At 35.5% G+C, this 26,110-nt stretch overlaps 1 protein-coding gene across 10 annotated transcripts in view; it reads right to left on the bottom strand.

Annotated features, from left to right (window-relative positions):
* Positions 1-26,110, bottom strand: part of LOC308616912 (ankyrin repeat and KH domain-containing protein 1) — a 123,905-nt gene that overhangs the window by 18,885 nt on the left and 78,910 nt on the right. For 9 of the 10 annotated variants that reach the window (XM_081233419.1, XM_081233422.1, XM_081233423.1 and 6 more), the window contains 12 exons: positions 20,724-21,482; positions 14,557-14,702; positions 13,905-14,016; positions 13,268-13,413; positions 12,622-12,764; positions 11,968-12,181; positions 9,832-10,007; positions 9,451-9,613; positions 7,232-7,327; positions 6,654-6,770; positions 1,999-2,173; positions 739-1,195 (listed from right to left, as the gene is read on the bottom strand). In XM_081233419.1, the coding sequence (XP_081089545.1) occupies positions 739-1,195; positions 1,999-2,173; positions 6,654-6,770; positions 7,232-7,327; positions 9,451-9,613; positions 9,832-10,007; positions 11,968-12,181; positions 12,622-12,764; positions 13,268-13,413; positions 13,905-14,016; positions 14,557-14,702; positions 20,724-21,482 (2,704 nt within the window). The remainder of the gene's footprint in view (positions 1-738; positions 1,196-1,998; positions 2,174-6,653; positions 6,771-7,231; positions 7,328-9,450; positions 9,614-9,831; positions 10,008-11,967; positions 12,182-12,621; positions 12,765-13,267; positions 13,414-13,904; positions 14,017-14,556; positions 14,703-20,723; positions 21,483-26,110) is intronic. The other variant, XM_081233428.1, reaches the window with a different exon arrangement.

Below are 26,110 nucleotides of genomic sequence, written 5' to 3'. Positions count from 1 at the left end.
AAACTCAAGAGATTTGCTGAAGTATCTGAATTAAAACTCGGCACACTAGGGCTTCCCTGGTGGCGCAGTGGTTAAGAATCCGCCTGCCAATGCAGGGACACGGGTTCGAGCCCTGGGCCGGGAAGATCCCACATGCCGCAGAGCAACTAAGCCTGCTCACCACAACTACTGAGGCTGCGCTCTAGAGCCCGCGAGCCACAAGTACTGAGCCCACATGTCTAGAGCCTGTGCCCTGAAGCCCGTGCACCGCAACGAAGAGTAGCCCCTGCTCGCCACAACTAGAGAAAGCCCGCGTGCAGCAAGCAAGACCCAACGCAGCCAAAATTAAATAAATAAATTTATATAAAAAACCCAAAAACCTTGTTAAAAAAAAATTTGGCACATAAAATTATTAACAATTCAGAAAAATAGAAATAGGGCAAAGAGTCCATTATTTATTTTAGTATTAAAATGGATTCAGAAGCCAAAAGGACTATATATAATCAATAAAAATGACATAGTTAAAATCAAGGAATGCTAATATTTTCAGCTTCAAAGTTTAATGTCAAAAGTTCTAACAATCTCATTGCATAACTAGCACATGATAAGGAGGACACTGGTGAATTTCAGTTTTAAATGCTGAAGACAGGTAATGTGGTAGACTTCAATTGTTCAACACAACATATGTTACTTCAAGTTCTTGTGCCAGGCATGAAAAAGGAAAGGTAGGTGCAGAGTTAACAAGTCAGAAAATTTTACCGTGTCTGAGTTTTGGAAGCAGCAGTACTTGTCTTTTCTTCTTGGGAATGGAGTAGCAGTGAGGGGTATCTCCTATCACTAGAGGAATTCACATCCATAGTGAAATTTAACTCTTGGCTTTTACCACCACTACTACTCTCACTGTTGCAATCTGTGCTGTCCAAGTTATCTGAATCACTATTCCCACCTGCACCGCCACCTCTGGGTTCTCCATTTATTTTATTCTTATCTGCCTTTTGCTGTGCTAAGGGTATGTGTTGTTCTGGTAATATTAAATGTGCAGTGGGAGGGGTCTCTTTTGTTTTGTTCTTCTTATTTTTCCGATTGGTGCTGGGAGTTGTCACAACATTGGCCCTTTTTTTCCCAAACACATTTGTGAATGTTGCAGATGTTGCAGAGATTCCGATTGTGGTGGTGGTGGTCGCACTAGGAGGTTCTATGGGAACTTCTTGCTCCACTGAAATTATGAAAAAGGATAAAAATCACACTGAGAGCCACAGATCTCAAAACAAATTGTGACAGAATATACCTAATAATTCATAATAATTCAGACCCTTAGGTCATATTTTCCTTTTACTAGTATTCACTAGTAAATAAAGAAATCTTTACTGTTGTGAGAATAAATATACTATATCATATTTTGATATCTAACTTGGTATAAAACATTAACATTCTTAAGATCTGAAATGCTAGTCTCATAAACTAACCAAAAATCACAATATAGTTTGAATTTAAGAAAATTTTCAAATAGCATTTTAGAATTAGAAGTCAAATAGAGCAAAATTATTTGCCTACTACAACCACTGCCAGACTGTACAATAAACAACTCTTTGAGAGTAATGGACCCCAACCCTATATAGCTTCAAGACTGAACCTTAGTTAAAAATTTATTGAGGAACTGGACCTCTTCCCAGTTTCCAACTGGGGAAGGAGAGGGTAGAGAAGAACCTGAAGAAAAGCTGGCAAACCTCTTACTGTATCACTTTTAGGACATACATAATGTTTTTACAGGGGAACTTAAATTACAACTGAATGTCTTCAAATTATGTGCTTGCCTTCCCCCTTCTGTTTCTCTGTGTCACTTTACAATGTAAAATATTTAGAAGTATTTACTATGGAAGTCAACTGTCTATTTCAGATTAAAGTAACTGAATATTTAACTAGAATTAGTTTTGAGAGTTTTGAGAGCAAAAAGCACTCAAAATGATGTTGATAAACACAGAAGAATTTTATCACTAATTCAGATGGTTCATTTCTCACCATCTTCATCATTCTCCTCTTCATCTTCATCCTCTGGTAGTTCTGAATTCTCCTTAGGCTTGTTTTCCTCATCTTCTTCCTGCTTCCTTTTCTGTTCCTCTTTTTTCTTTTTTCTCTTTTCTTTTCTTTTCTCTCTTTTAGCTGCAAGAGCCTGCTTTCTGCTCTCCTCTCTTGACTGCAAATAAAGTAGGTATCTCATTTTATCAATAAGGCAGTAATTTAAAATAAATAATGAAATGACATTTTTGTTTATGATACATGGGGTTTCCCATAGATGTCAGTCTTAACACACATTTATAAAAGCAACAGAAGAAGAAATAGGTAAGCTGGACATAATCAAAATTAAAAGTTTTTGTGCTTCAAAGGGACCATCAATAAAGTGAAAAGACAACGCATAAAATGGTGAAAAATTTTTGCTAATCTGGTAAGGGCCTTGTATCAAGAATTTATAAAGAACTCGTTAACTCAGTAATGAAAAGACAAATAACTCAATTAAAAAATGGGCAAAGGATCTGAATAGATGTTTCTCCAAACAACATATACAAATGGCCAATAAACACATGAAGAGATAGATGCTCAATATCACTAGCCATCAGGGAAAAGCAAATCATATCACAATGAGATACCCACTTCACTGTCACTAGGATGGCTATAATCAAAAAGACAGATAAAAACAAATCATGGTGAGGATGTGAAGAAATCGAAGCCTTCATATACTGCTGGTAGGATCATAAAATGGTGCCACTACCTTGGAAAACAATCTAGAAGTTTCTCAAATGGTTAAACACAGAACTGCCATATGATCTAGCAATTCCATTCCTAGATATATACCCAATGAAAACATATTCATACAAAAACTTGTACACCATGCTTACTTCAGCACCATATATACTAAAAAAACTGAAATAACACAGAGAAGATTAGCAGGGCTCCTGCACAAGGATGAAACACAAATTCATGAAGTGTTCCAAGTTAAAATAAAACAAACAAAAAATGGGTATACTATGAAATGGAAACAACCTAAGTGTCCATCAACTAATAAATGGGTAAACAAAATGTGGTATATCTATATAATGGGATATTATGCAGCAGTAAAAAAAATAATGAAGTACTGATACATGCTACAACATGGATGAACCGTGAAAACATTATGAATTGCAAGAAGCCAGTCACAGAGGACCAAATACTGTCTGATTCCATTTATATGAAATGTCCAGAATAGGCAAATCCATAGATTTATGTGGCATTTGTTTGACTAAAATGCAGCTATTGCTGGAAAGGGTGTGGAGAAAAGGGAACCCTCTTGTACTGTTGGTGGAAATGTAAATTGATACAGCCACTACAGAGAACAGTATGGAGGTTCCTTAAAAAACTAAAAACAGAACTACCATACAACCCAGCAATCTCACTACGGGGCATATACCCTGAGAAAACCATAATTCAAGAAGGGTCATGTACCACAATGTTCATTGCAGCTCTATTTACAATAGCCAGGACATGGAAGCAACCTAAGTGTCTCCTGACAGATGAATGGATAAAGAAGATGTGGCACATATACACAATGGAATATTACTCAGTCATAAAAAGAAATGAAATTGAGTTACTTGTAGTGAGGTGGATGGACCTAGAGACTGTAATACGGAGTGAAGGAAGTCAGAAAGTGAAAAACAAATACCATATGCTAACACATATATATGGAATCTAAAAAAAAAAAGGTTCTGAAGAACCTAGGGGCAGGACAGGAATAAAGACTCAGATGTAGAGAATGGACATGAGGACGGGGGAGGGGGAAGGGTAAACCGGGACAAAGTGAGAGAGTGGCACGGACATATATACACTACCAAATGTAAAATAGATAGCTAGTGGGAAGCAGCCACATAGCACAGGGAGATCAGCTCGGTGCTTTGTGTCCACCTAGACGGGTGGGATAGGGAGGGTGGGAGGGAGAAGCAAGAGGGAGGAGATATGGGGATATATGTATGTATCACTTTGTTATACAGCAGAAACTAACACACCACTGTAAAGCAATTATACTCCAATAAAGATGTTAAAAAAAATAAAACGCAGCTATTATGCTTTTATAAGGTATTAACAAATTTCACTATGAAAATATCCACAGGAGGCCATTATAGAAATTATTTTTGCCTTACTTTATAGTTTTGCTTTGGTTAGTACTAGAAAATATATTTTTTTTAGACAGGGGAACATGGTAATGGTCACTTCACATCATAATGAAAATTCAAAACAAACAGAAAACACATCAAATTACTCATATTTGTATGGAAATTATCTAAAAAAGGCTCACCATAAGAATCTGTCAATGAAGTCCAGTTGTCCTGGTAATTAAGTAAAGCATTTTCCTCAAAACTATAATTTACCATTCTGAGTCATAAGTTACTCTTTAACATTTTTATTTATCTAATCAGGCATTGGCAAACCATGGCCTGAATGTTAAGACTTTTACATTTTAAATGGTTGAAAAAATAAAAAGAAGAATATTTGGTGACATGTGAAAATATTATGAAATTAAAATTTTGATGTCCATAAATAAAGTTCTATTGGAACACATTTATTTAGGCACTGTCTATGGGTGCTTTCGTGCTACAACAGCAGAGTCAAGGAGTTATGACAGAGATTGTATGGGCCTACAAAGCCTAAAGTATTTACTCTTCAGCATTTTATAGAAAAAGTCTGTTGGGAATTCCCTGGTGGTCCAGTGGTTAGGACTCTGCGCTCTCACTGCCAAGGGCCTGGGTTCAGTCCCTGGTTGGGGAACTAAGATCCCACAACCACGAGGCGAAACCAAAAAAATTAAAATTAAAAAAATAAAGAATAAAAAAATAAAAAGTTGGGTTTCCCCTGGTGGCGCAGTGGTTGAGAGTCTGCCTGCCGATGCAGGGGACACGGGTTTGTGTCCCGGTCCAGGAAGATCCCACATGCCGCGAAGCGGCTGGGCCCGTGAGACATGGCCGCTGAGCCTGTGCGTCCGGAGCCTGTGCTCCGCAACGGGAGAGGCCACAACAGTGAGAGGCCCCCGTACCACAAAAAAAATAAAAAAATAAAAATAAAAAGTCTGTCAACCCCCTATGTAAATGAGAAAGGGTCTGAGCATTAAGAGAAAAAATAATTGTTAACTGAATATGCAGTTTCATCCCTCGGTTGGCATAAGAGCAAAACGGCTGTTTAAGGAATTGCTGACCATATCCCTGGGTAGTTACACAAAAATAAAAATTATAGAACACAGGAGGGACCGTCCCTTAGTAGTCATCAAACTTCAAACTTCATTTTAAAATTAATATTAGTTTCCCCCTTCTGATTTTAACTGTAATCAAGTTTATCATGGAGGTATTAAAATTTATTTAATTTCCTAATGATAAAACTTTAAGGTTTATACCCTTCCCCCTGTTATAAGCAATTTAACAGTGAATGTCCTTTTGTATATTCACATCTTTGAGCATTTGTCAAAGTATTTACCTTAGGCTAAATTTCTAGAGGAGGAGTGACTGGAGTAAAAGTATGCACCCTTTTTAATTTAATGCATTTGTCAAATCATCTCCATTAATAGTTACACTAATTTATACCATACATCAAAAATCATACTAGAATGCTGATTTCCCCATACCCTAGCCATCAATATCTATTATCAAACCTTTAAATTTTAAGTTTTCCTAATCTGGTAAAAGAAATTTAAATCACTCTTTCACTGTGCATTTCTTTGTTTATTCATGAAGTTGAGCGTTCTCCATCTATTTATTGAACATTTATATTTCTTCTGTGAATTGCCCATTTGTGTGATCATTTTTCATTCTGGGCAAGTTATCTTTTTCTCATTGTTTTTTTTTTTATGTGACCATTTTTAAAGTCTTTATTGAATTTGTACAATATTGTTTCTGTTTCATATTTTGGTTTTTTGGCCACGAGGCATGTGGGATTAGAGGCAAAGTCTTAACCTCTGGACCACCAGGGAAATCCCTTTCTCATTGATTTGTAAGCAATTTTTTCTTCTGTTTTTAACTTACAAGTTTTGGGTTTTTTTTAATAAACTAAAAATTGATGTCAAAATTTTAGCATCTCTCAAAATGATCTTTTTCCTTCCTTTTATCATCAACAAAATATCTTAATATTAAGGTATCTCCTGCATTCCTATAATAACTCTACTTGATTATGCTATTTATTCTTTTAACATAACTTCTGGGTTCATAACAACACCCTCCTCTTCCAGGTAAGCACACTGAGCCTCAGAAAAGCAACTTTTTTTTTTTTTATAACTTTTTCCATTATACTACCACACATCCTAGGAAACTCAGACACTTACTCTTTAATTAAGGATCTAATAAACCACTTATAGCCCGGATCTTATAATAAACAAAAGATTTCCAATGTTTAAAAAAATTTCTTCCCAGACTAATATTAAAACCACTTAGGCAGTAATGTCATTTGGAAAATTGTGATCTGCTCAGAAACTAATTCCTCACTTACATGGTTAAAAATATTTTTTATGTATATGTCAGAATCAACAAATTGATGGTAGTTTGATAATCTATTAATCATTTTTTAAAAAGAGATTTTGTTAAGATTATGGTCATATCAGTGGCAAATTTATTCTGCTAGATTTTCAACCATTTCTAATAAGGAAAATTATTTTTCCCACTCACCTTTTCCAGATCAAGTTCCTTTAAAAGAATACTTGCATTCTTATTTGCTTCTGCAGCCTGCTGGTCTTTAGCCTTCACAATTGTCTCAACACACTGGTGACATTTTTTCAACAGTTCCTATAGTGGAAAATGGAATTATATAAATATAGGAACACATAAACAGGCCAATAAAACTTGAGCTGATAAGTATACCAAAGTTCAGGGCTTAAAGCCTCAAATTACTGAATATTCACTAAACCAAATTAAGCTATCCTTTGAGTCTAGTCTTTGATTGAAAAATCAAAATAAGGTACCATTTTCTAAAAAGTTTGTGTTCTTAGAAAATTTTCTAATCAGGCTAATAGTCTAGTAATAAACTTTAGCTGCAGTCACTGTAATTATGGTCCATAATAGGAAGGAAATCTCAAAATAATTTATAAAAAATATACCCATTCTTCATTTGCAAATGGGGAAACTAAAGCATAGAAAAATCAGATGATCAGTCTCATAGAGGATGAAAAGAACGGGCTGCTAACATATACTCTGGCATATAATTCAACAAAGAACAAAAATGTGCTTCAACAGCATATTAAACCTACCTTATCTGTGATTGTTGCTATGTATCTCATGCATTCTATATCAGAAGGGAACTGATTGACCTCTTTCACCAAATACTGAACAACTTTTACATGACCCTGTAAGAAGTATAACAAAAAATACACAAAAGAATACTTTGAAAATTGGCCCACATGCTTAAAAACTTAAGGGTAAAAGGTACAGTAACACTTGAGAGTTTACTAAACTTAAAATTGAAATTATGAAAATAAAAACAGTGTTGAGTTTATAAACAGAAAACGATAAGTACAACATGCTGGGAAATATATGGTGGACCAAACGACATTTCTCCTGAATTTAATCTTCCCACGTCCCATTGAAAATAGACAAACTTAAAAAAATATATATCTCCTAGAATAAATCAATTAGTAAAATAAAAATTGGTGATGTGAAATGAATCTCAAAATAAAAGGGAAATTAGTCCGAAAACAAAGCGGATGCTCTAGATTTCAAAGCATTATTTTGGCTCTATCTTACAAAACTAAACGAGGTAGGTTGTCATATTTATCTTGAGTTCTATGACTTGAATCTAGGCAAAACACTTTCTAAATGCCATTATCAGGGGCTGGATGATCTGTAATCAATTATAAGTACATCTATTTTAACATAACCAAATTTGCATTGTTTACCCTCCTACTAAAGTTCGTTTAATCTTCAAGAATTAGTCTGGGGCTTCCCTGGTGGCGCAGTGGTTGAGAGTCCGCCTGCCGATGCAGGGGACACGGGTTCGTGCCCCGGTCCGGGAAGATCGCGCATGCCGTGGAGCGGCTGGGCCCGTGAGCCATGGCCGCTGATCCTGCGCATCCGGAGCCTGTGCTCCACAACGGGAGAGGCCACAACAGCGAGAAGCCCGCGTAACGCAAAAAAAAAGAATTAGTCTGATGGGGGGACTTCCCTGGCAGTCCAGTGGTTAAGACTCCACACTTCCACTGCAAGGGGCACGGGTTCAATCCCTGGTTGGGGAATTAAGATCTCACACGCTGCACGGTGCAGCAAAAAAAAAAAAAAAAAAAAAAAAAGAATTAGTCTGATGGTGACAAAAATCAGAAAAGTGGCTGCCTCTGGGGCAGGGAATTAACTGAGAATGGGCATGATGAAACTTCCTAGGATTACGGAAGTATTTTATATCTTTATGGAGTGTGGGTTACATAGGTGTATGAATTTATCAAAATTCATGTACCTTAGATTTGTGTTTTTACTATATATAAATTATACCTCAATTAAAAGGAAAGAAAAAATTGAAAAAAAAGGGAAATATTTAAGATTTTTTTAAAGACTCATAACTTACACTGCTCTCATTCAATAGCTATTTACTGACCATCTAGTATGTGTCAGGCACTGAGCTGAACAACTGGGTATAAACACTGGTGAAGAAGATAGTCATGAATCTTAGCCTTCATAGATCTTGTAGTCTAACTGGGGAAATGGGCATTAAAAAAGTAATACATGTTTGAATGTGTAATTACAAAATGAGATAAGGAAAATAACAGTGAACTATAAAAGAGAACAAGAGAACCTTTTCAGATTGGGAGTTAGAAAAGGACTTTCTGAGAAGTGATATTTAAGGATGAGTAGATATTAAAGGATGAAGAGAAGTGAGCCAGGTGAAGAGTAAGGGAAAGAACATTTCAGGAAAAGAAAACCAGTGAGCAAAGGCCCTCAGGAATTTAAAAATTTAGTGCATTCTAGGCCAGTGGCTGAAGTATAGTGACCAAAGGGGAAGGGGAGTAGAAATGATTGGTCTGAGGCTGGCATGAGCCATATCATGCAGGGCTTTGTAAGCCACATTAAGTAGTTTACATTTTATCACAATTGCAATGGGAAAGCTTTGTAAAATAGAGCAGATAAGTAAGGCTTAATATATACAGGAGGTATAATAAATTTTTATGAGAGTCCACTTGTTTTTGTTCTTTAGGTAGAGAAAACATTCATCTACATATAATATCTGTCCTTAAATCTCACGTTTTATGTACAAAAACATAACAAAACTAGTCAAGACACCAAGTGATTTAACAACCAAGTTGTTTATAGAGAACTACCATATAGCTCTTAGATTTGGCCACAAACAAAGTGGAAAGACAGCAAAGGTTTGTATATAGAAACAGAGTCAATTCCTCAAGACCAATTTATCTTTCTCACGATTTCAACTTAAAATTTAGTAGTTTTAAACAAATTCTATCCTTTTTCCCCCACATCAAGTTACCTTGCGAAATGCTGACATAAGAGGTGTGATTTTCCGGTTATCTGCTGCATCCACATCAGCACCTGCTTGCACTAGCAATTGCACCACATCAAAATGACCACCATTGGATGCCAACCAAAGTGGTGTGTTTCCCTTCTTGTTACGAACATCAATATGGGCTCCCCTATAAAAATCAAATAATGTTAATATAGTTTATTTCCTATGAGAAGAGGCTGACTTTTTCTATTTTTCTCTAATTTGTCTTTCATCTTTTATAAAATATCATACAAATAATCTGTTCTTTAAAATGTCAATAAAGGAAAACAATTTTATTAACTGTAAAGGCTCTGAAAAGTGAAAGGGATCATAGAAATTCTATAAATAAATATAAAATTTACCAACCTATTAATCAGGAGCTCACAAAATTTGTAGTGACCTTTGTCCGCTGCTATTGTTAAAGCAGTATCTCTTGAGGAAGGCACAGGGGGGGCATTGACATCTGCTCCTTTATCTAGGAGAACTCTTCCAACCTCTGCATATCCTCCAGAAGCAGCTTCCATCAAGGGGGTAAGACCAGTCTGTTTAAACCAAAAAATTATGTGAGTAAATTATATTAATTTCTTTAAGGGACTGAAACATTGACTTATAAGTGTATTCTATTTCTGATTTTCTCTCACAAGAGAGCTAAGCAACATTCACTCTTAAGCTTTACTAAACAGCAAGTGAAAATTGTTAGGTTCAGTTAGACATGCTAGAATGATTTCTCTTATACTAAAAAATAAAAAAATATATGCTAAAAAAATAAACAATTTCATGCTAAAAAAATAATTTCATAACATCTCTACTGTTATAAATTTACATGAGACAATAACTTCTCTGCACAACAAGCAGAAATATTAAAACAAATAAAAAGAAAATTAAATATGACACAGTGTTCAATGGGAAAACTTTGTTTAGAATATACTCTACCTTGTTTAGAATATACTCTATCTGAAAAGGCAGTTTGCTAAATAACCCAGGATAAATTCCTTAAATGCTACTCAAACTTGGGTAAAATAGATTAAAATATCATTTTATAAATTTTATGCATGTGTCTTTGCTCATTAGTCTCCAACATTTATTTCACCAGAAGACTTTTCCTACTGGTATCATTACCAAAATAATATGGCTAGGGCTTCCCTGGTGGCGCAGTGGTTGAGAGTCCGCCTGCCGATGCAGGGGACACGGGTTCGTGCCCCGGTCTGGGAAGATCCCACATGCCGCAGAGCGGCTGGGCCCGTGAGCCATGGCTGCTGAGCCTGCGCGTCCGGAGCCTGTGCTCTGCAAGGGGAGAGGCCACAACAGTGAGAGGCCCGCCTACCGCAAAAAAAAAAAAAATAATAATAATAATAATAATATGGCTTTCTTTAGGACTTCTACTAGATAAATGGGTCACACTGAATACTTGTAATACAAAAAGTAATCTGTCGTGGTCAGATTAGATTTTAGTTGTCTTAATTGTATAATCTATGCAGCAATTTATTTTTAATAATCATTCATTCATTCATTCATTTATTTATGGCCGCACTGGGTCTTTTTTATTTTTTGGTTTTTTTAAACAAATTTATTTATTTATTTTTGGCTGTGTTGGGTCTTCGTTGCTGCACACGGGCTTTCTCTAGTTGTGGCCAGCGGGGGCTACTCTTTGTTGCGATGTGCAGGCTTCTCATCACGGTGGCTTCTCTTGTTGTGGAGCACGGACTCTAGGCGCGTGGGCTTCAGTAGTTGTGGCACACAGGCTCAGTAGTTGTGGCTTGTGGGCTCTAGAGCACAGGCTCAGTAGTGTGGCGCACATGTGGGATCTTCCCAGACCAGGGATTGAACCCGTGTTCCCTGCATTGGCAGGTGGATTCTTAACCACTGTGTCACCAGGGAAGTCCCTGCATTGGGTCTTTGTTACTGCACAGGCTTTCTCTAGTTGTGGCGAGTGGGAGATACTCTTTGTTGTGGTGTACGGGCTTCTCATTGTGGTGGCTTCTCTTGTTCCGGAGCACGGGCTCTAGGCACGTGGGCTTCAGTAGTTGTGGCGCACGGCCTCGGTAGTTGTGGTGCGTGGGCTCAGTAGTTGTGGTGCACAGGCTTAGTTGCTCTGTGGCATGTGGGATCTTCCTGGACCAGGGATCCAACCCGTGTCCCCTGCATTAGCAGACAGATTCTTAACTACTGCACCACCAGGGAAGTCCCTGCAGCAATTTTTTTGATTGGGGTTTTTACCAATGGTAAGCACATGCCTCATTAAAGGAGTTCTTTAAGCCACTCAAGGCTGAAGCTGGAAAAAAGTACTGATTCTATTTTTCTTCACTGTCTTTAATAAAATTCATGAATGGTGATAGTGTGCCACTGACCAATGGTCAGTGACACATTGTATAGCACTATTCTCCAGTCCTGCATTGGGGTATCAGTTTTAACTTATGACAATTTAAAATAGTACATTCAATTTAAGTTGCTCTTTCTATTAAAAATATATCTGAAGTAGAGGACAAGTTATAAAATGCTTACCTTTGCCCTATGTTCAACATTGGCTTTTCGGTCCAGAAGCAAACTCACTACTTCTGCTCGTCCTTGGAAACAGGCCAAGGTGAGAGCTGTGTTCCGATTGGTCTCTATTTGGGCATTAATGTCTGAACCCATATCAAGCAGCAGTTTCACTGCAGGAACATGTCCATTCATTGCAGCCAACATCAGGGGAGAAATACCTAGTTTACTCCCAGTCCTAAGGGGGGGAAATGTGCTTAGAAAATTAAAATAATATGTTGCCTATTGTTTTCTTAAAAAGCATAGAGAACATAAAAAATGAAAAAGCTTCAGTAAGAAGAAAGGTTTCTAACTCCAATGAATAGATTTTATTTGTTTAGACTAATAATTAGAAGTAGGAAAATCTCACAATTTAAAATATAATCCCTATTCAGAGGCCATAAATTTCCAACTATATATAACAGTGTTTTCTGAAATGAAACCCCTTTAAAAACAGCAATGTTAGCTGAAGTAAGCTTTGATTACTTATAAGTGCATTATAGGAATAACTGTTGGCCTTGCAACTTTAGTACTATCTTAATTAAAAATGGTATCTGTCCAAATATTTAGGGGAAAACACTTAATTCCAAGGTAATAATTTACTAATCATGAGTAATAAAATAAACAGGTGATAGATACCTTGAATTAATTTCTGCCCCAGCATTAAGCAGAATCTTAATGATATTAACATATCCTCCAGATGCAGCTAGACTCAGTGGTGTATAATCAGACACATTCCTATGTTCTTTATTTGCACCCCGAGCCAGCAGCAAGTCTACTACCTACAAAGTAAAATATGAACAGAGAAATCTAGTTTACACCAAGGGTCCATCTTATAATGAAGGAAGCACAAAGAAATGGGACCTACAACTTCCTTGTCTAAATACCTAACATTTTAATTAAACCCTAAATATTCAAATATCAGCACTACAGAAATGAATTCAATTTCATATCAAGGAATTCAGAGCTATGAAATTCCAATCATACTGAAATAACAAGTTGTTACTGTTTCTATTCCTCAATTATTGAGTGATAAATTTGCATTTCATGTGTTAGGACCGTGCTCTATTGAATCCCAATAAATGTAAGGATGATGAGAATTTTTATTTTGCCTGAAAGGCAAGGAACAGATTCTTTAAAACGGCATTTACTATTCTCATTAAATTTAATATATAGAACATGTCAAAACACATGCAAGTTTTATTCATGTAGCTAAATTACTAAGCATATGCATATTTAAAATACAAGTAAAATGTTTACAAAATGAAAATTAACATTAACATACTTCCTGACGTCCACCAGAACATGCCAATGAAAGCGGAGTATCCTTAGTTCGTTCAGATTGTGCTTCTATGTCTCCACCTTTATCCAAAAGGATTTCAACAACTCCAACATGTCCTGCTGTTGCTGCCAGGATCAGTGGTGTGAAACCTAAATCAGAAAATAAAAATCTCAGTCAAATTTGTGTTTTTTAACATATTAAGGCACTGTTTCTAATTCTCTGTTATTTTAGTAGGAAAAGGTCTTTAGGGCAGATACTTATAATCATTTAACATAAAACTGCTTTAAACCCTAATTTGTTAGTGACAAAATCCCATAAACCCCTGATAAAAAGAAAATGCTAAGTCGAACGAAACTATTAAAGTTTATACTCATAATAAACTTTGATACCTCTGCATGCTCTACTTTTAGATTAAGGAGAAAGCTAAACACAACTTGCTTCCTTGATGATCTACAGTCTAATTTTTGAATTTTTGAAGAATAATTTGGCTCTGTAGATTAACAAATCCAGATATTCTTAACTGAAATATGCGAACCCATTCTTTCACTGAATAGTCTAGGAACCACTTATTGATAGTAAAAAACAAATTGTTTTCTGATATAATTACTCTCCAACTTTATTTCTCACTAACATTTCTTACCTTTTTTGTCTCTGTGTTCAATTTTAGCATCTCGCGCTATGAGTACAGATACAAGTTCTTCATGGCCACCTGCACAAGCTAGTGTTAATGCTGTGTCATGGTTGCTCTCAGTCTAGGAAAAGGAAAAAAAACTTAGATTTTTTTTCTGTTTACAATGGGGTTATTGATTGAAGAGCAAATAGTATTTATTTTCACAATTAATTACAATGAATCTTTCCCTTTCCAAACAAAGAAAATCAGAATGTGCAAAATAAATTTAAATAAAGCAGTCTAGGGACTTCCCTGATGCTCCACTGGTTAAGAATCCACCTTCCAATGCAGGGGACAAGGGTTCAATCCCTGGTTGGGGAACTAAGATCGCACATGCCGCAGGACAACTAAGCCTGCGCGCCGCAACTACTGAGCCCATGTGCTCTAGAGCCCGTGGGCCACAACTAAGAGAGCCCACATGCCACAACTACTGAGCCTGGGCACTCTGGAGCCCACGCGCCACAACTAGAGAAGCCCACGCGCCACAGTGAAAGATCCCACATGCCACAACGAAGACCCCATATGCTGCAACTAAGACCCGACACAGCCAAATAAATAAATTAAATAAATAAATAAATAAATAAATAAATAAATAAATAAATAAATAAAGCAGTCTACTCACATGTGCATCGATGTCAACTGAAGGATACACAGGAGGCACAGACTGGGAAGCCACATTGCTTGGAGACTGCGAACACGGCTCAGGTGTAAGACATTCTGCCGTCTGAGAGGAACTGTTTGAACCAGTGGGCACTCTGCTACTCACAGCTGAAAAACAATATTCATATTGCTGAATTCTACTAAAAAGAGTAATGTCATTTGTGTACAGAAAAACATAGAAAACGGAAAATTCTATAGCAGTAATATAATGTAGTAGTTAAATCACAAGCTTGAGTCAGATGGACATATGTTTGAATCCCAGTTCTACCAATGACTTTCTGATCTTGGGCAAGTAATTTAACGTCTCTGAACCTCAATTTCCTTATGTGTAAAATAGGATAATTACAGTACTTCCATTGTAAGGTCGTTGGGAAAACCCCTTGAGATAATGAAGTAAAATATCGAGTATCGTACCTGATATTTAGTGCATATACAACAAATGGTAGCCTTTTATACTGTCAATAGGGAGAAAACAGTTTCCAATTAAAAAAAAAGGAATTTTATATCTTAGTTTGTAAAAGGCAATTAGATAAAAACATCCTGAGGACAATGCATTAAAAAAAAAAAGAAGGAAAAAAGAAGCAGAAGCAGCAGAAAAAGGGGAAGAACAAGTTAGAATATTTCTCACATAAATAGCAGAGCGTATGTGTTTTTAAAATTCAATATTTACTCTGAAAATTTGCTAAAATGAATCAATGTCTGAAAATCAAACTATTTTAAAAATGAACATTGGAACTTTTATTTGGGACCTCAAAATCTGGTGTTTGAAACTGAATTAAATGAAATTATATCTTTATGTCTCTGCATATTTCTTTTCTTTCATGAGATGGAGTTTGCCCCATGAAGAGGGAAATAGGACCTATCTCAGAGGGATGTTGTGAATTATCCATGAGAAATGTGCAAAAAGTATTTAACACAGTGTTTGGTATGGTAAGTGCCTAGTATATATAGTTATCAGGTATTTTATAGGATTTTCAGTACTATTAATCACTGCATTGAAAAATAAAAACATTACAATTCACTCAAGAAAGAAAAAACTCAGAAAAAACATATAATCATTAATAATACAGAAAAAGACAACAAAGTTTCAATGATGGCAATAACTTCTTCTTACCCACACTAAAAGTCAATCAAAAACACACAGGTCTTAAAGAAAAATGTAAGCATTTCAAGGACTGGAGAATGCTTTCTCTCTAGAATTTTGATATGACTGGATCCCAATCAAGGATACTGATCACAAGTATGAAAGATAAGTGTAGTATGCTAATAGTACTACACTATTATTATAGTACTACACTGTATTTAATAGTATGCTTTAAATAATAGCAAATTTTAAGATGTTCAGACATGTTTCTACATGAGCTGTCCCTCCCCCCTCTCAACAAATATATATTAAATCACATCTTGATAATATGAATTTCTACAGCTTCTGTCACCACATAAATATACAAAATTTAACTAATATGGATACAAATAAAAATGATTATTATAAATATTTTTTTTGCCTGTAAGAACACGCACAATGAAAACAAAGCTTTAAAAATTTCTGTCATTGAATGAATTAAAAGCAGATAGTATTTTGTTATGCCTCCTCAAAACAGCTGATATGTTTGGAAACAGTTCCAGAAACAAGACACTAAACATTGATATATGGCACCTTTGTAATAGTAAGATTTTAACAGTAGTCATATAATTATCAACATATATCTTACTAAAGAATTACTTTTCTACCATTAAATTTGTTTATTCATGTTATCTCTTTTTGTTATTATGATAAACAGATATTCAAAAAATTTAAAATAGTTGACTAGAGTGCTATGCCAGAATGTGATGTTATAAAAGACTTTTTTACAAAGTTGGTTTTTATAAAATACTTTTGTACATTTAACAGCTCTGTTACCAAAAATGTATTGTTACATTGATTGTACATTTTTGTACAACAGTATCCTCAAGACATTTTTTCCTTCCTGTAATAATGACAATCAGAAACATTCCACAGAGATGACTCTAATAGGATTAATTACATATGAAAAGTTCTAAAGATAAAACTAGAAAGTAGCAAAGATTTTAAAAGTATATGTGGAATAAAGGTTTTATGAAGATAAAATTATACCAGGACTATGAAATTTTTTTCATAAATCCTAAAATGTTTTCTATTTCTGAACAAAATGTCTCTGAAAATGACCAAAACAGATCACTACCACCAAAGTCACTACATAATTCAAATTAAATTTATGCACTATCCTAAAATGGGGTGATAGAAGAACTAAATAAGTGCAATATTTTACTTAATTCTTTATGAAATTTAAGATAGCTTTGTAGGCAATATAGAAGATGGTAATAAACTTTACTACATAAACATCTCAGATACTAGGTATATGTAAACTATGTTGCAAGGCCTTAAGAAATTAAATCACTGTAATCTGTTTTAGATAATAGTAACTTTATTAAATAGTTCCATATAAATAACAATCTATAAATAAAATATTAACATCTATTAGAAATTATTACTTAAAGATATTTTACTGTAAATTCCCTCAAAGATAATTTCCTAATCACTTTTTTATTCTTAAGCCTAAAATGACTACCACAGGATTACTTAAAGCAAGATACTATGGAATTGGAATTTGTTTGAAGAGAGCCTATTAAGATGTCAACAATAGTAACAATGTTCTCAAGTCACAAAACTATATTAAACCTTACATGCACATCAAATCTTAATATAAAAACAATAAGGGAAATTGTTATTTAGTAGAGTTTAGAAGTCTAAGGAAATAATATCTTTAATATAAACTCAGAACTTCAAGTTGAATCAGATGCATGCATATTACTTCTAAGGTTCTTAAATTGGCTGAACTGAGTTTGAATCTTAACACTTACTAGCAACTTAATTTCCATTAGCCTCAGTTTTCAACAGAAAAACAGAGATGGGATATGGACTTATTTTATAGTATTACTATAAAGAGCCCATGAGATAATGTATATAAAAGCATTTAGCACTGAGCTTGGTGCATGGTAAGTACGCAATAAATGTAAATAAAGTGGTATTAGTTGATTTTTTAACGAAGCTTCTTTATATATTAACACTGAAAATTTTACTAGATGTTTCTAGAACTGCTCAATGGTCAAAGCTATTTTGAATTTCTTTAAATTGCTTTTTATTTTCAGACCTTAATTCTAGACATCTGAACTGAGAATCACTTGCTATTACGATAACTTCTAAAAGCCTGACACTTAATTTCAGAAGAAATGGACCTGAACAACCATGCTTCCAATCAAGAGTATACATATATTCTGGCTGAGACTATATCAAGTATGATATGTTTTTTTTTTTTTTTTTTTTTTTCTTTTTGCGGTATGCGGGCCTCTCACTGTTGTGGCCTCTCCCGTTGCGGAGCACAGGCTCCGGATGCGCAGGCCCAGCGGCCATGGCTCACCGGCCCAGCCGCTCCGCGGCATATGGGATCCTCCCAGACCGGGGCACGAACCCGTATCCCCTGCATCGGCAGGCGGACTCTCAACCACTGCGCCACCAGGGAGGCCCCAAGTATGATATGTTTAAGACTATATAGTTATGGCTGTCAGTCAGCTAGTCAAGTTATGACATTAATAAATTATGTATCTAACCAACTCATTATCATGACTAATATTTTGAGAGTAGAACAGCAATAAAGAAAAATACTCTTATATTTAAAGAGTGAAACTTATTGCTATTATATATGAATATTATCTAAAGTAAAATTGTAAGATGTACAGTAACCTCTCTTCCTCTCTTTTATTAACTATGAGGCATGATAACTAGATTTAATTTAGGTAAAATTAATTATATCTTTGGTCTGATCTATAATTCTACTGGTATATTAACATATCATAAAATCATAGAATTAGGTATTTACCTAATTCATTCTTATTTAATTTATTTCATCTTCAATTAAGAAATTAAGAGAAACTTAAGACTTAATAAAGTTTTAAATTTTGAGGTAAGTCATCATTTTGAACAAAGAAAATCTAATTATTGCTATATATTTTAAAATGTAAGCTTCAGCAAAATGAAAAAATTTTTAAACGAAGATAATTTTTAGGGAATTCCCTGGAGGTTCAGTGGTTAGGACTAGGCACTGTAACTGCTGGGTGCCTGAGTTTGATCCCTGGTCGGGGAACTAGATCCCACAAGCCAAGCAGCCAAAAAAAAGAAAAAAAAAAGAGAGAAAAAAATATGTAATTTTTAATGTATTGACAGATTTATACTTTGAAGTATATTAATAAAAGAATATTGTACAATATGGTGGGCCAACTGTCACTAGACATTAATGTCTAAGAGAAATTAAATTTTATTCATTTATATTAATGTTAAATATAATTAAAAGATGTTTTCTAAACCAATTTTTGAAGTGTCATGTGAACTTTGTAAAAGGTCATTTCAATTTAACAAATACTTCAGTGAAATAACCAGAATTTGACCTCCTCTATAAGAAACAGCAGTAAATACTACCATAAAGTTAACACCTACAAGTTCCCTTTAGAGCTGTTTCTCCTTTAAAAAAAAGGACAGGTCCTAAGTTCCAACAAACTAAACCGATCAATAATGTAGGTTTCATAACTGCAAACTGAGTACTTAATTAGGAACATTATAATGATATTTATAGAACCCTAAGTCTTAAAAATGTTACTCTCAGGTCACCAGTTTCATCATTATTATTTATAATCATACTTCACACTCCAATATCTGCTTTTACCAGATTAGAAATCAGAACCATAAATGAACTATAAGAGTTTATTCAAAATTTATAACAACTTGCAATGCTAATGACACAAAGTCAATTTGAGTTAAGTGGCTATGGGCTGAAGATATAAAAAACAAAAGTAAAGAATAAAGAATCTAACTCCTTAAAACATTTCCCAGCATTTTTATTTTCTTTATGAAAACTAAGACATTCCTCCTCTGCACAGCAATACCTATTACATATCAGAGGAGCCTCAAAGGCACTATTACAGTTCTATAAACCACTCGAAGTCATACACATGCCCAATAAAATTCCTGAATTAAGTAATCTTACTCCACATTTTAAAAGATTCAGTAAAGATTAGGAAGACTAAAGGCTCACAAAAGAAGAAAGGAAACTGGGATAGCATAACTGGGATGGGAGGAGGGGAGGAGAATATGACAAGAAGAAACAGACAACAGTAAAGAAAAAAAATGTTGCAATCAAGAGACAGAGGACTGGCCTGCCTTTGAATATCACTCCAGCTACATCTTAGTTCTTGGTCTTCATCCACTGTCAACAGCCATTCTGGCTGCATTTCTGAACTGGGCTCTCATGGAGGTGATACTTTCACCAGCCATCTTTAGGAAGGTAAATGATTAATTGCACTGTTTTCCCACTGCTGCAAGGACAATGAAACGGAAAGTAAACTTGTGCACCTCATTTCATATCTAGTTGTAATTTTCCACACAACAATAAACAGAAACATATACTGTAAGTTTATAAGGCTGGTTTCTTTTTTGCTTTGCTGTGTGTGTGTGTGTCTGTGTCTGTGTGGTGTCTGTCTGTGTGCTTTCATCAAGACAGTTAATACAAAAATCCCAGTCTCCAAATCGTTATCAAGTTGACAATGATCTTCTAACCACAAATATTTTAAAAACATGGAATGATTATAGTTTTTTTCTGAACATCCCTTTTAATTAGAAATATTTAAATTGATCTAATAAAATTATAAATAAAAAGCAATGCGATTTAGAATTCTGATTTCCAAATATGAAAATCACCAGCAGGAAAATTAAATGTCTAATCTTATATGATTATCTCTAAAGCCTACAAAAAAATTCTATTTTGAGATCTCCTACCCAAGATACAACACAGGGTGATTTTTATACCAAAGGTCTAAAATAAAGGATCATGGCAACTTTATTTCTTTGCTTTTTCAAACAACAAAAAAGAAGAGGGAAAACACACTTTTGTGTGTTAGTGTTTAGTTAAATTCACTTCCAAAACACCTCAAGAAATGAGGAATTTTATAAAGATAGTTCTAAAATGGAAAAACACCAAGTTGGTGTTTTTGGAAAGTCATGTAAAGAAGTTGAGCACAAAGATTAAAGAGAAATTATTACAGGTATATTTCTTAACCCACCTGCTATCAGGTCATCAAGAGTGTCGGTAAGCGTCTGGGCTGGAGTTGCAACCATTAGTCCATCTGGTTCTTGCACTAACAGCCCCTGATCGTGTCCAGTAATAGCAATCTGAGGCTGTCCTATAATCTGATGATTACCTGATACTTTCTGAAGTTCAAGAGAATTTGTCCCATTAGAACCTAATTCACTGGAAAAGTTACACTGTGGAGATGATAAAGGTTGGACTGGGACAAAATCAATTTGTTCTGCCGATGGTGGAGACTGTTGCTCATCATCAACATCATTATCTTTAAATAAGATTGTGTCAACCTGAGGTAACTCTGAAAAGTGATCCTCTGGGAGACTACCATCTCCTTCCCCTTCTGGGAAGACTCCTCTATGAGAGCACTGCTGGTGTGGAGATACTGTGTCTTTCTGACCTTTGGTTTCCAAGTATTCTTTGGTAAATTGCTGTTGTGTTTTCATCTGCAACTGCCTTTCCACTTTCTGCAGTTCTTTCAGTATTTTCTTCTTCTTCTGGACTTGCTCTTCTCTGTTCTTTTTAAGTTCTTCTATCTTATCTTTGTTCAGAGGTTCACCTTGAATTAACTCCAATGACTTAAGCTGTGCTTTTTCAATAGCACTAATTCTTTGTCCCAGTTCATTCAGTTTTCCTTCAGTCTCCTCTACTATGCACTCCAAAGGCTGGTATGGGTGAAAAGGTGGCAGTACGTCCTGATCTGCTACCTGCAGGGAACTGGACTTCTGCTTGGATGTACCTAAGCACATGAAAAATGTTTGAAAATGTGCCATGCTAAAAAAAAAAAAAAAAAAAAAAAAAAAAAAAAAAAAATCCCAGCCCTCCCTCCACCACCCCCCACCACATACTTCCCTCCCAAAACCCATATAACTAATGCGATAGAGATTCACACCAGTTGTAGGTAGATTAAAGACCAGACTCATCTATTTTACATAGCACAAACGGGGATGTTGCCAATTCAAAAAATGTGACTTTTTCAATTAAAAAAATCTAATATTTATAGGATTGGATGATTTTGGAAAACACAGGATTAGGGAGAAAAGGAAATCAAAGAGGAAAGAACCTCAAAATTCTGCTTATTTAATTGGACTTTTTAAAGTATATCAAATCTAAAGCAGTATCAAAATAATGTTGAGGGTATCATTAATGTTGGCTTAACTGCCCAATTGTTCTTTTTACAATATTAGTACAGGTTACTGCAAGAAACTGTAACTTGTAGATTAAAGTAGGGAAAAGTGTCTTTCAAACTGCCAAAATGTTTCTTTATTATATTAAAATATAATTTGAAATCAATTTTTAAGATATAACCTTCTAAAATTTTTCATTAATTAAGTCTTAAACACTTCTGTACCTGAACACTGTATTAAACTTATATCACAAAGGACAACTATTCTGAGTTTAAATAAACTCTTCACGTAAAAGTCTATGAGAGAAACAATGAATAATACCTAGGAGAAAATCAGACTTCCCATATAGGATTACTCATATTGACAGTGTATGTTAAAAATGAAGTAACTGTATATTAATTTAAGGTTTTCGATCACACTTAAATTAATTTACTCCCCTCACGGCAAAATAATTATCAATATTAACAATCCTAACATCTGGGCATAAAGTGGAGGAAACATATAATAACTACTTACAGGCAAATTCAAGGCTTGATCTTGTTTAGGAAGAACTGAGACTATTCAGCAATAAAAAGGAACTACTGATATAGCCTACAACGTGGATGAACCTTGAAAACATTATGCTAAGTGAAAGAACCCAGACACAAAAGACCACATATCGTACAATTCCATTTATAACAGATCTATAGAGAAAAGGCAAATCTATAGAGACAGAAAGGAAAATAGTGGTTCCCTGGATTATGGTAGTAAGAATGAGGATTGATCACAAACAGGCATGAGAGATTTTTTTGGAGTGATGGATCCAAAACTAGATGGAGGTGATGGTTATGCAATTATGTAAATTTTCTAAAAGTCATTGTATTGTACATTTAAAATGAGTGAACTTTTATGGTGTGTAAACTAAACAACAACAAAGCTGTTTTAAAAAAACTGGGGGGCTTCCCTGGTGGCGCAGTGGTTGAGAGTCCACCTGCCGATGCAGGGGACATGGGTTTGTGCCCTGGTCCGGGAGGATCCCACATGCCGCAGAGCGGCTAGGCTCGTGAGCCATGGCCACTGAGCCTGTGCGTCTGGAGCCTGTGCTCCGCAACGGGAGAGGCCACAGCAGTGAGGGGCCTGCGTACCGTTAAAAAAAAAAAAAAAAAAACGGGTAAAAAACAGTTGCCTATTCTTAAGGACCGTAGTCAATATATATGAATAACATATGTAACAGATTTAAAAATAAGCTCATCCAATGCATTCAAAATGATTCTTAGGTCCAAAGGAAAAAAATAATCCATTAGATGTTTAAATGCTCAGAACTGCAAGAGGGTGACAAAACTACTGGACAAAAAAATAAGAGATTTCACTGCTTTTTTTGCTAGAACAGGAGAACTCAAAACTGCAGGTAGCTCAAATATTTGCAACATGTTATTATCAAAAAAAGTCTAACAGGTTTTCCCTGAGATACTGTCTTTAACAAGGTCAGACAACCACAGTTCCAAAATCACTGCAATTACTTTAAAGACTTAGTTATTATTTTTTTTAATACTAATGAATGTTTTATTTTTTTTAACATCTTTATTGGAGTATAATTGCTTTACAATGGTGTGTCAGTTTCTGCTTTACAACACAGTGAAACAGCCATACATACACATATGTTCCTATATCTCTTCCCTCTTGCGTCTCCCTCCCTCCCACCCCTCTAGGTGGTCACAAACCACTGAGCTGATCTCCCTGTGCTATGCAGCTGCCTCCCACTAGCTATCTATTTTACGTTTGGTAGTGTATATATGTCCATGCCACTCTCTCACGTTGTCACAGCTTACCCTTTCCCCTCCCCATATCCTCAAGTCCATTCTCTAGTAGGTCTGTGTCTTTATTCCCGTCTTACCCCTAGGTTCTTCATGACCTTTTTTTTTTTTCTTAGATTCCATATATGTGTGTTAGCATACGGTATTTGCTTTTCTCTTTCTGACTTACTTCACTCTGTATGACAGACTCTAGGTCCATCCACCTCACTACAAATATCTCAATTTCGTTTCTTTTTATGGCTGAGTAATATTCCACTGTATATATGTGCCACATCTTCTTTATCCATTCATCCGATGATAGACACTTAGGTTGCTTCCATGTCCTGGCTATTGTAAATAGAGCTGCAATGATTAGTTAGTTTTTTTTTGTTTTTGTTTTTGTTTTTTTAGTTAGTTATTTTTTAAAGGCAAAATCCAGCAAAATGTATTGTCCATATTCAATTTTATACTTCTATCTGAGCAAAGTGGTGGGAACAGACTTTATCCTTTCAGAGCAAAAGCCGTTAGTTTGTGAGATAATTTTATAACTATTTCTGCAAGATCATATAGGAAATAATAGTTTGCTTTACTTGTTCAAAGTACCTAATGACAATCATTGGTAGGAAAAGGGAGTTTAACCGCCACAAATAGCAATGTATAAATCTGCGAGCCCAGCAAGGAAATTTTCAGTTGTGAAACAAATTCAATGACATCAGCAGAGTAAATTCAGAAGTTCTGCAAAGAAGTTCTGAATGTTCCTCCAACATTATTTTAAAACACCCTTGTATAGTTTTTGTATTTTGTAATTTGTGTTTCGTAATTTGTATTTAAGATTAAGAAAACTAGGTAAGAGCTCAACACTACTCAGACTGGTAATTAATTATGACCACATTGGACATTCACAGATTTAAAATCTTATAATAGTAAGATAATCCAAAATAAGGCTAGAATTTTGAGGATAATAACAGAGAGAAAAGGCTGTATCTTGTTAACAAATAAAATACAAAAAGCTTAGAGCACAAGATTACAAAGAGTAACTTATTTAACTGAACATAGACAAAAAGCCCAAAATATATGTAGCAGGAAGAACAGAGGATGGTGAAAGTAATGCACAAAAAGCAGTTCTTCCGCAAATAGACAATGACTGAGTATCTGTATCCATGGAATTAGTGGGATTGCCTAGATACACATCAAAGCACTAATACAAGCTACAACATCACAACTAAGCCATGTTGGTAAAAAAACAAATGTCACCTAATTATTCCTAGAAGCTGAAGAAACACCTTCGTTTTGGGGAAACGTAGAGAATGTTAACAAGTGTCCTTTTAGCAACAAAATTTTCAGTCTCTAGGAAGGTAATAGTATAAGACACCAGAATATAAAAGAGTTCCATCTTCCTCAGACATCGCCCACTGTCAGATAGAAATATATAAATCTATTCATTGTCTACTCATTGGTAGCACTGAGTGATATCATAAATTAATATTTAGGAACACAGGTAAAGTTACTATCTTATCTCTTTGGTTTGGTTTTTACCCTACTTCCTCAATTTTCACTTTTCCTCCATTAATAAAAAAGTCTGCAACAGGAAACCACCATATAGAGACAGCTTAGAACATGGCCTTTGTTTTTTTATGGGGAGTGAGGAAATGAGGTGGACATAAGCAGTTGTATGTGAAAAGACATTATTAAATTTGGACATAAATAAATCCACATAAGCATGATTACTAATGGAAATCTACTAAACTAGAGAATATTAGTAGTAAAATTTCCAGAGAAACACTCAACCTCATTCACTATACATATAATTTTTCTATACAATTTTAATGATTTGATATTAAAACGAGAACTTTTCATGTTACCTACTCCAATAAACAACTCTGGGATATAAAGCATCATGTTAACCTAATGCTTACTTTACATTTATAGTTCTGTTTTCAATCTGTTCCCCAGCAGTCTAAAATAGTACTTCCTTTATTTTTTTTTTTTGCGGTACGCAGGCCTCTCACTGTTGCAGCCTCTCCCGTTGCGGAGCACAGGCTCTGGACGCGCAGGCTCAGCGGCCATGACTCACGGGCCTAGCCACTCTGCGGCATGTGGGATCTTCCCAGACCGGGTCACAAACCCGTGTCCCCTGCATTGGCAGGCGGACTCTCAACCACTGCGCCGCCAGGGAAGCCCTAAAATAGTACTTCTTGATTAAGTTCTTAAACATCCCCTTTAATCATAATGTCGCTCTTCTTAAAAATTCATGGGCTTCCCTGGTGGCGCAGTGGTTGGGAATCTGACTGCCAATGCAGGGGACATGGGTTCGAGCCCTGGTCTGGGAAGATCCCACATGCCGCGGCGCAACTAAGCCCGTGAGCCACAACTACTGAGCCTGCGTGTCTGGAGCCTGGGCTCCGCAACAAGAGAGGCCGCGACAGTGAGAGGCCTGCGCACCGTGATGAAGAATGGCCCCCGCTTGC

The sequence above is a fragment of the Mesoplodon bidens genome (assembly GCF_964165515.1).
Source record: "Mesoplodon bidens genome assembly, chromosome: 4".
Taxonomy (NCBI): domain Eukaryota; kingdom Metazoa; phylum Chordata; class Mammalia; order Artiodactyla; family Ziphiidae; genus Mesoplodon; species Mesoplodon bidens.
Note: the sequence above shows the minus strand (reverse complement) of the source record. Positions and strands in the feature narration are given on the sequence as shown.